The sequence below is a fragment of the Bos indicus x Bos taurus genome, chromosome 10 (genome assembly GCF_003369695.1).
Source record: "Bos indicus x Bos taurus breed Angus x Brahman F1 hybrid chromosome 10, Bos_hybrid_MaternalHap_v2.0, whole genome shotgun sequence".
Lineage (NCBI taxonomy): Eukaryota > Metazoa > Chordata > Mammalia > Artiodactyla > Bovidae > Bos > Bos indicus x Bos taurus.
In genome coordinates this window covers 21,860,531-21,871,941 of record NC_040085.1, presented here as the reverse complement: position 1 = coordinate 21,871,941, position 11,411 = coordinate 21,860,531, and the positions used below count along the sequence as shown (strand labels likewise).

At 38.4% G+C, this 11,411-nt stretch overlaps 1 protein-coding gene across 1 annotated transcript; it reads right to left on the bottom strand.

The window, feature by feature from the left end:
• Nucleotides 1–9,139: 9,139 nt before the first annotated feature.
• LOC113899468 (olfactory receptor 4F15) lies at nucleotides 9,140–10,078 on the bottom strand. The gene has a single exon (XM_027552819.1). It carries the CDS (start codon nucleotides 10,076–10,078, stop codon nucleotides 9,140–9,142), a length of 939 nt encoding a protein of 312 aa, XP_027408620.1.
• Between the last annotated feature and the right edge of the window lie 1,333 nt (nucleotides 10,079–11,411).

Sequence of the window (11,411 nt, the reverse complement as noted above, 5' to 3'; positions counted from 1 at the left end):
AGCAAGTGTCTTTTAATTTCATGGCTGCAGTCACCATCTGCAGTGATTTTGGAGCCCAAGAAAATAAAGTCTGTCACTGTTTACATTTTTTCTCCATCTATTTGCCATGAAGTGATGGGACCGGATGCCATGATCTTCATTTCTTGAATGTTGGATTTTAAGCCAGCTTTTTCACTTTCCTCTTTCACTTTCATCAAGAGGCTCTTTAGTTCCTCTTCACTTTCTGCCATAAGGGCGGTGTCATCTGTGTATCTGAGTTATTGATATGCTTCCCAGCAATCTTGATTCCAGCTTGTGCTTCATCCAGTTCAGCACTTCACATTTTGACTGTGTGGATCACAACAAACTGGAAAATTCTTAAACAGATGAGAATACCAGACCAGCTTGCCTGCCTCCTGAGAAAACTATATGCAAGTTTAAGAAGGAACAGTTAGAACTGGACACGGAACAATGGACTGCTTCCAAATTAGGAAAGGAGATCGTCAAGGCTGTATATTGTCACCCTGCTTATTTAACTTATATGCAGAAATCATCATGTGAAATGTTGACCTGGATGAACCACAAGCTGAAGCAAGATTGCCGGGAGAAGTATAAAGAATCTTGGATATGCAGATGATACCACTCTAATGGCAGAATGTGAAGAGGAACTAAAACGTTTCTGGATGAGGGTGATAGAAGATAGTGAAAAAGCTGGCTTAAAACTCAACATTAAAAAAACTAAAATCATGGCATCTGGGGTCCCATGATTTCATGGCGAATAGAAGGGGGAAAAGTAGAAGTAAGGGCAGACTTTATTTTCTTGGGCTGCAAAATCACTGCAGATGGTGGATATAGCCATGAAATGAAAAGATTCTTGCTCCTTGAAAGAAAAGCTATGTCAAACCTAGACAGTGTGTTAAAAAGCAGACATATCACTTTGCCAACAAAGATCCATATAGTTAAAGTTATGGTTTGTCCAGTAGTCATGTACGGATGTGAGAGCTGGATCATAAAGAAAGCTGAGTGCTAAAGAACCGATGCTTTTGAATTGTGGTGCTGGAGAAGACTGTTGATAATCTCTTGGATTGCATGAGATCAAACCAGTCAATAACAGAGGAAATCAGCCCTAAATATCCATTGGAAGAAATGATGCTGAAGCTGAATCCTTTAGCCACTTGATGTGAAGAGCCAACTCATTGGAAAAGACTGTGATGCTGGGAAAGATTGAAGGCAAAAAGAGAAGGGGGTAAGACAGAGGATGAAATAGTTAGACAGCATCACTGCGTCAATAGGTATGCATATGAGCAAAAACTCTGGTAGATGGTGAAGGACAGGAGAGCCTGTTGTGCTGCAGTCCATGGGGTCTCAAAGAGTTGGACACAACTTAGCAACTGAACAACAACAACAACAAAATTATACCACGTAATGATTTAACATACATATGTAATATGGGATTGTGACCAAAATCAAGAACATTAACACATCCACAGACTCACATAGTTAACTTGTGTGTGTGTGTTTGTGTGTATGTTTGTGGTGAGAATATTTTAAGACTTTTTTTTTCAACAACTTTCAAGTACATGATACCATAATATTAACCATAGTCACCACCTTGTACATTAGAGCCTCTAAACTTGTTCTTATAATTGAAAGTTTTACTCTTTGACCTCTATCTCCCCATTTCTCTCTCTTTCCAGCCCATGAAACATTCAATCCTGTTTCTATAAAATCAGCTCATTTTTTTTTTTTGATTCCATGTGTAAGTGATACAATACAATATTTGTCTTTCTCTGTCTGGTTTATTTCACTTAATATAATACCCTCCAGACTCATTCATGTTATCACAAATGGAACAATTTCGTTTTTCATGGCCAAATAATATTCTACAATGTATATATGCCACATTTTCTTTATCCATTCATCCATTTAAGGATATTTTTATTGTTTCCATATGTTTGCTACTTGAATAATTCTGCAATGAAGATGGATGTGTAAATATTCAAGATGCTGATTTTTTCCCCTTTCACTGTATAGCCAGAAAGTAGAATTGCTACATTTTATAGATCCCTGGGTTGGGAATATCATCTAGAGGAGGAAATGGCAACCTACTCCAGTACTCTTGGATGGAAAATCCCAAGGTCAGAGAACCACGGAAAAGTTATGGGGTTGCAAAGAGTCGGATGCTATTGAGGACACACCCATGCACACACACACATACACACACACAGTAGTTCTATGTTTAATTTGGGGGGAAACTTCATACTGTTCTCTAAATTTTCATGCTGTTTATAGTAACTTAGAGGCTGCACCAACTTTTTCTTTTTGGCCGTATTGCTTGACTTGTAGGATCTGTTTCCCAACCAGAGATTAAAATTGGGCCACAGCTATGAAAGCCTGGAACTCTAACAATTAGGTCACCCCAGGGAAATTCCTCTCTGTTTTTTTAATAATAGAGGCATGCATTGTGAGGTGATTCCAACATGTGTGAGGTGATATCTCATAGTGGTTTTGGTTTATATTTCCCCAATGATTAGTAATGTTGAGCACCTTTTTATATATTGACTGGCAATTTGCATGTCTTTTTTGGAAAAATGTCTATTCAACTTCTTTGCCCATTTTTTAATTAGATTAATTGCTTTTTGGTATTGAGTTGGGTGAGTTTTTATATATTTGGGATATTAATCCCTTATCAGATATATCCTTGCAAATATTTTCTCCCATTCTGTAAATTCCCTTTTTAATATATGGATTGTTTCCTTTGCTGTGTAGAAGTTTTTAAACTTGATATCAGATCAGATCAGTCATTCAGTTGTGTCCGACTCTTTGCGACCCCATGAATCGCAGCACGCCAGGCCTCCCTGTCCATCACCAACTCCCGGAGTTCACTGAGACTCACGTCCATCGAGTCAGTGATGCCATCCAGCCATCTCATCCTCTGTTGTCCCCTTCTCCTCTTGCCCTCAATCCCTCCCAGCATCAGAGTCTTTTCCAATGAGTCAACTCTTCAAGTGAGGTGGCCAAAGTACTGGAGTTTCAGCTTTCGCATCATTCCTTCCAAAGAAATCCCAGGGCTGATCTCCTTCAGAATGGACTGGTTGGATCTCCTTGCAGTCCAAGGGACTCTCAAGAGTCTTCTCCAACACCACAGTTCAAAAGCATCAATTCTTCGGCACTCAGCCTTCTTCACAGTCCAACTCTCACAGTCTCACCTATTTATTTTACCTTTTGTTGTCTATGCATTTGGTGTCTTATCCAAGAAATTGTTGCTAAGACCAATTTCAAGGAGTTTTTTTTTAATTAATTAATTTTCATTCTCTATTTCAGATCATCTCAAACCCTACTCATTATTTATTTCTAATTGGAGGATAATTTCCTTACAATGTTGGGTTGGTTTTTTCTGTACAACAATGTGAAATAGCCATAAGTATACATACATCCCTTCCCTTTTGAGCCTCCCTCCTATCTCCCTCCCTCTCACCCCTTTCAGTTCAGTTCAGTCCCTCAGTTGTGTTCGACTCTGCGACCCCATGAATTGCAGCACGCCAGCCCTCCCTGGGCTTCCCTGGTGGCTCAGACGGTAAAGTGTCTGTCTGCAATGCAAGAGACCCGGGTTTGATCCCTGGGTTGGGAAGATCCCCTGGAGAAGGAAATGGCAGCCCACTCCAGTATTCTTGCCTGGAAAATCCCATGGACAGTGGAGCCTGGTTGGCTGCTGTCCATGGGGTCGCAAAGAGTCGGACACGACTGAGCGACTTCACTTTCACTTTTCACTTTCAGGCCTCCCTGTCCATCACCAACTCCCGGAGTTCACTCAGACTCAGGTCCATCGAGTCAGTGATGCCATCCAGCCATCTCATCCTCTGTCATCCCCTTCTTCTGCCCCCACTCCCTCCCAGCATCAGAGTCTTTTCCAATGAGTCAAACTCTTCCCATGAGGTGGCCAAAGTACTGGAGTTTCAGCTTCAGCATCATTCCTTCCAAAGAACACCCAAGCCTGATCTCCTTCAGAATGGACTGGTTGGATCTCCTTACAGTCCAAGGGACTCTCAAGAGCCCTCTCCAACACCACAATTCAAAAGCATCAATTCTTACCTGCTCAGCTTTCTTCACCCCTTTACGTCATCACAAAGCACTAGGCTAAGATTGTCAAGGAATTTTTGCTCTATGTTTTCTTCTAGGAATTTTGTAGTTCTAGGTCTTACATTTAAATCCTCAATCCATTTTGTGAATTCCTAAAATTTTAATGGTGTGGCAATTCCCTCATTATTTATAAATTTATTTCCTCCTTTGAAAACACATATACATTACTAAAGGACTGAATGCACTTGGAACTTATTTTTTAAATGGTTTGATAGCATGATATCATTAATATGATAGACAATTATAATGGTCCATAAAATGTTCAGATAGCTCAGATCTCTTTAGATTATGTATAACGAAGGGTAAAACTGTAAATATGTGTTGTTGTTTATTCCATGTGAATGCTAACTATTTCTACTTCTTTCTAAAAGAGATAGAAAGTTTTTTTTTTTTTTGTGCCAGATCAGTGGTCACATATTATATACCCAAGGCTATGTTAATCTGCTCTAGCAAAGATATCAGCTTTGGTACAGTGGCTACAGTAAAGATTACTACTGGGTTGAGCTTACAATAGTCCACTATCTTTCTTCAAGGTCTGTACGGTTTTATAGGGGCTACAGTTGTGAATTAAATGGAAATAGGATGCTCATCACCATTTCTATATATTTTGTATATCTTTTTGCCATCATTATCCTTACAGAAAATAATATAATTTTTAAAATATTATTTAGGCCTGTGGATGGGGCAGTTCAGTATCTTGCCCTCTACTATAGCTGTGACCCACAGGGCAAGGAAACAGTGTAGGAGTTGAACCAACTACCAAGTATATCCATTCAGATTATCCATTCAGGAAATGGTGCAATGATCATTATGGGTTGTCATTTGGTGGACCCACTATGCACCAATCTAGACCAGGACTCTGTGTGTACCTAATTCCCACATGCCTCCACTTATACAAAAGAGCTACAATAACCCTTCAGGAATCCAGGTACACATGTCAAAAACTGTGTCTGACAGTCCCCACAATGTTATGCTATTACTTTTTCCCCTGGTATGTGATTAAGTAAATTATCCTTGGTACCTTTGAGAAAAGTACTGGAAGAATCATTGCAATGTACACTTTCTGAGAAGTTGTGTAGTCCTTCCTCCTGTAATTTTTTATAAAAGCTGACCTGATAATGCCATGTCCCTCAGCTCCTACCAGAAAGATAGGGTAAGGGATATTTTAGTATATTAAACATAATAGATCCATTCAAATATCTTCTTGAGCCTGTAGACAGACTCTTTCCTCTACAGTATTTCAGGAACAATTTGATATTTCAACTTTGATAGAAGTAAGTACCTAGAAAAGATACCTAACTGGCTTTACATACACAATAAATAATTTGAAATTTAATAGTCTCACAGATATATAGGGTTTTGAGGGTGATGGAATAGCTAGAGGAAGACCTACAAAAAGGCATTATTTTCAAGTAAAGGAGCCATTCTGATATCTTTTATTACCAGAGATCAATTACAGTGCAGAAGTTAAGATAACAGAACTTGGATCAAAAATGCAAGACTTAACACACCCTAACACCATTCACAAAAATAAACTCAACATGGATCAAAGACCTAAATATGAGAATCAGTCAGTTCAATTGTTCAGTCGTGTCCGACTCTTAGTGACCCCATGGACTGCAGCATACCAGGCTTCCCCGTCCATCACCAACTTCCGGGGCTTACTCAAATTTATATGCATACAGTTGGTGATGCCATTCAACCATCTTATCCTCTGTTGTCCCCTTCTCCTGCCTTCAATCTTGCCCAGCATCAGTGTCTTTTCCAAAAAGTTAATTCTTCGCATCAGGTGGCCAAAGGATTGGAGCTTCAGCTTCAGCATCAGTCCTTCCAATGACTGATTTCCTTTAGGATGGACTGCTTGGATCTCCTTGCAGTCCAAGGGCCTCTCAAGAGTCTTCTCCAACACCACAGTTCAAAAGCATCAATTCTTTGGCACTCAGCTTTCTTTATAGTCCAGCTCTCACACCCATACATGATACTGGAAAAACCATAGCATTGACTATACTGACCTTTGTCAGTAAAGTAATGTCTCTGCTTTTTAATATGCTGTCTAAGTTCATCATAGCTTTTCTTCCAAGGAGCAAGCGTCTTTTAATTTCATGGCTGCAGTCATGAAATGTGAGAATGGACTCTATAAGCTCTTAGAGGAAAACACAGGCAGAATATTCTCTGACATACATTGGAGCAAGATATTTTCCAGTCTACCTCCTACAGTAATGAAAATATAAACAAAAATAAATGGGACCTAATTAAACTTAGGGCTTCCCTGGTGGCTCAGATGGTAAAGAATCTGCCTGCAATGCAGGAGACCCAGATTCAACCCCCTGGAGAAGGGAATGGCTATCCACTCCAGTATTATTGCCTGGGAAATCCCATGGACAGAGGAGCCTGGCAGGATATAGTCCATAGGGTAGCAAAGAGTTGGCTTTTGCACTGCAAAGAAAAGCATAAACAAAACAAAAAGAAAATCATCAGAATGGGAGAAAATATTTGCAAATGAAGAAGCCAACAAGGGATTAATATTCAAAATATACAAATAGCTCATGCAGCACAATATCAAAAAACAAGCAACCCAATCAAAAAATAGGAAGAAGACCTAAGTAGATGTTTCTTCAAAAAAAACATACAGATGGTTAAAAAGCACATGAAAGGATGCCAACATCACTAATTATTTGAGAAATGCAAATCAAAACTACAATGAGGTATCATCTCACACAGGTCAGAGTGGTTATCATCAAAAAATCTGTGAACAATAAATGCTGAAGAAGATGTGAAAAAAGAGAGCCTTCCTACTCCATCAGTGGGAACGTAAACTGGTAAAACCACTATGCAGAACAGTATGGAGGTTCCTTAGAAAACTAAAAATAGATCTACCATATGATCTAGTAACCCCACTGTTGGGCATATCTCCAGAGAAAAACATGTTTCAAAAGGATACACAACCCCCAATGTCCATTGCAGCACTATTAACAATAGCCAAAACATGGAAGCAACATAAATGTCCATAAACAGAGGAATGGATAAAGAAGATATGGTGTACACACACACACACACACACACACACCCATACATGCACAATGGAATATTACTTTGCCATAAAAAAGAGTGAAATAATGAATGTCATTTGCAGCAACATTTGTGGACCTAGAGATTTTCATACCAAGTAAGTCAGACAGGGAAAGATAAATGTAATATTGCTTATATGTGGACTCTAAAAAATGATACAAATTAACTTATCTACAAAACAGAAATAGACATAGAAAACAAGTTTATAGTTAGCAAAGGAGGAAAGGGTTAGGAGGGATAAATTAGTTTGAGATTAGCAGATACAAACTGCTATATATAAAATAGGTAACTAATAAGAACCTACTGTGTAGCACAGGGAACTCTACTTAATGTACTACATTACTCTGTAGTGGTCTATGGGGGAAAATAATCGGAAAAAGGCTGAGCATATTTATATGTGTAACAGATTCACTTTGCAGTACATCCGAACCTAACACAACATTGTAAATCAACTATGACCCAAGGAAAATTAAAAAACAATTTTTGCAAGACTTTGTGTCCAGGCTTATTGCTTAATAGACCTTGAGGATACTGAACATATTTGTTTCTCAGACACTTCCTCAATGAAATGAGATGATGAGAATATCCACTCCATAAGACTTATGAACAATGCTGAAATTGTAAAAAGCACTATATGAGTGGCATCAGTTATTACCTTCCCCAGGACACAAATGATGATGAATCAACTCCATTGCATCATGAAAGAAACTTCAATTAATAGATTTCTTTCTATTCTTTAGCAATCATATTAAATAACAAACTGCACAATTTCTTGTAAAAGAGAAACTTCACACAGATTTTATAAATATTTCTTTTTCTATTTGCTGAAATATTTATCTTTCTGGGAGGGACACAATGAACTTAGTGTGACTTACTTAAGCAGAGTACACAATTCACCAATCACATTTATTTCCCACAGTAGAGAGAGCAATATTAACTGTTAAGTATTAGGGGGGATTTCAAGCCTATGAAATAGAATTTAATCAAAGGTCTCTCTGAACACCAGTGAAGACAAAAGAATACTGTTTAATAAAGAATTTTGAATGTTTTTCATAATTAAAGCTAAGGTTTAAAATTTGGCTTTGGTAGGATCTACCTTTGTTATGGTAATAGTAGGAACAAGGAAAAGTTTTACAACTGGTAAAGAACTACTAAACGCTAATGACAATTTTGTAGGGAGAAGAGGTACAAATGAGAACTGTGAAGCTCTCCCTTCAAACAGGACTACAGGAGAAAGCTGAAAGAGTTGGATGTGAACAGAAAATCAAATACAAAATTGATTTGAAAGTGAAAGGTCAGTGACCTGGCAACGGGAGGCATGGTTTCTGGTACCTGTCTCTCTCTGGTGACTTCTAGCTGTGTGCTCTTTGGCAAACTGTAGCCACCTCTCAGTTCTCGGGTTTAGCATGTGCAACTGTGGGAATGAGAACTAACACTGTTGGTAATCTATCCTAGCTTTAAATTCTATAATTTCAACATAGGATTAATAATTTCCCAGACTTCCAGATAGACAAACTTGATAAAGATGCAAAAATACGTAAAAAACTGGGGAAATAAGAAGTGGAGTAGGAACAAAGATAATTAAAATCAAGATTGGTAGTAAGTAGATGAAAGAAAATAAAAATGCCCAGTTTGTCTATCAATATAATAGCTGGTCAATAAAAAGAAAAGATAAAATGTCATTATTTGCTCATTTACATGGTACTTTCTTAAGACCAGATAGATTACATAGGACATATTATTTGCTTTTTAACACTTTGATGTACAGAGTATTAAAGAATGACATGATTTGCAATTTAATGGTGAAATAGATATCATAATTTATTAAACAAGATATTTATAGGCATACAACACTGCCTAGGTTTTGAATATTTCTCTGAAATTGCATAATGTCTTTTCTGAAACCAGAATGAGAGAGAATCTATAGTTCCATATCTTCATAGCAATTCAATCAGGAAATATTTTTATAATGCACAAAACGACTGCACAGTCTCCTCATTGCCACATTCATCTCCTTGTTCCTGAAAGTATAGATGACTGGATTCAGAAAAGGAGTGATAAATGCATCAAAAATAGCAAGATATTTATCCAAGTGTGATGTGGGAGAAGGCCAGGTGTAGAAAAACATTAGTGGCCCAAAGAACAAAACCACCACAGTAATATGAGCTGACAAAGTGGAAAGGGCCTTGGATAACCCACGAGAAGCATGTTTCCAAACAGTAAACAGAATGAAGATGTAGGAAATGACCAGCAAGACAAAGGAGCCCACAGAAATGAGCCCACTATTGACAGTTACCATGAACTCCAGTTCTTGGGTGTTTGTGCAGGCAAGTCTGAGGAGCCGAGGAAGGTCACAGTAAAAACTATCTAACACATTAGGACCACAAAAAGGTAAATCTACTACAAAACCCAATTGAACCAATGAATGTATAAGGCCAATGGTCCAGGAAGTGACTAAAAAGTGTAGACACATTCTTGGACTCATGATGGTCAGGTATTGGAGAGGCTTACATATGGCCACATATCTGTCAAAGGCCATGGTGATGAGCAGCACCATCTCAGTGCCCCCAGCAGCATGGCTAAAGAAGATCTGGGTAATACATCCACAAAAGGAGATGGATTTATGCTTCTTGAAAATATCATAAATCATTTTAGGGACTATGATTGAGCAAAATACCATGTCAATGACTGAAAGGTTAGCCAAGAGGAAATACATGGGGGAGTGCAGATGAGAATCCAAGGCTACAGTGAACACAACGACAAGGTTTCCCATCATGCTTGCAGAGTAGAACAAAAAGGCGAAGACAAAAAGGAGGAGCTGGATCTTCCATGAAGTGGTGAATCCCAGGAATATGAACTCTGATACTATGGATTGATTCATTACATCCATTGTCTCAGACACCAGGATCACTTTTAACTTTACCTAAAGGAAGAAGGAAAACGAACAAGCATTGCCTAGACAATATTGGTATTTGAGAAAGAAAGCCTCCAGTCCATGAGAAAATTATCATGTTAACATCTCCCACAACCACTCTTCACTACATGCACACCTGACTTCTGCTTACAGGAATACTATGGTTCCCATACGGCATTATGAATTTCAAAACTACTACTACTAAATTATTCTTCCTCTGGACCTCTTTCCCTTTTGCCCTCTCCTAGTATTACATGGATATTTCCTATTTCCTGTTGCCTGGTGTGTTTTACTTCAATAACATATAAGTCATCTTCAAACTCTTTTGATCATTATTTCTTATGAATGAATATTATTTCAGCCATTCATAAGAAAGTGAAAGTGAAAGTCACTCAGTAATGTCTGACTCTATACAGTCCATGGAATTCTCTAGGCCAGAACACTGTTGTGGGTAGTCTTTCCCTTCTCCAGGGGATCTTCCCAACCCAGGTATTGAACCCAGGTCTCCTGCATTACAGACAGATTCTTTACCAGCTGAGCCACAAGGGAAGCCCAATTCATACAAACCACCTAACAATTCCTCATGTACAGCATACAGCTTTCTGAGTCTCTGTTCTGTCAATCATATGGCTCAATTAGAGCAATGTGGACTTAGTTGCTCAGTTGTGTCCAACTCTTTGTGACCCACGGACTGTAGCCCACCAGGCTTCTCTGTCCATGGGGATTCTTCAGGCAAGAATACTGGAGTGGGTTGCCATGCCCTCTTCCAGGGGATTTTCCCAACCCAGGGATTGAACTCAAGTCTCCTGCATTGCAGGTGAACCCTTTACCATCTGAGCCATGATGAACCTTCGGAACCTTCCTTTTTCGGAGGGAAGGCTTGATCAGAAAGACTTAGGCCTCTTTCTTTCTTTTTCAAAATTTCATTTTATTCTTCCAGTCACAATGGGGAATGCGGGTATACCTGTGGCGGATTCATTTCGATATTTGGCAAAACTAATACAATATTGTAAAGTTTAAAAATAAAATAAAATTAAAAAAAATAAATAAAAAGTTAACCAGGAAAAAAAAAGAATTAAAAAAAAATCCAATTATAAATATCCCACCCTCCCTTATTTGTGAAATCTTCCAAATTGCCCAAGTCTCTATACTCCCTCTGCACCATTAGCATTTATTTCATTGTCTCATGATTGTATAAATTTTCATCTCTTTATCAAAACATAGTCCTTGGGTACAGGAATAATATCTGGTTCATTTGAGTAGTCCTCAACACCATCACAATCACCAATAATGACTAACACAACCAGGT

Excerpts from the sequence above, each read along its gene's own strand:
- LOC113899468 (XM_027552819.1), bottom strand. The coding sequence starts at position 10,078 with ATGGATGTAATGAATCAATCCATAGTATCAGAGTTCATATTCCTGGGA.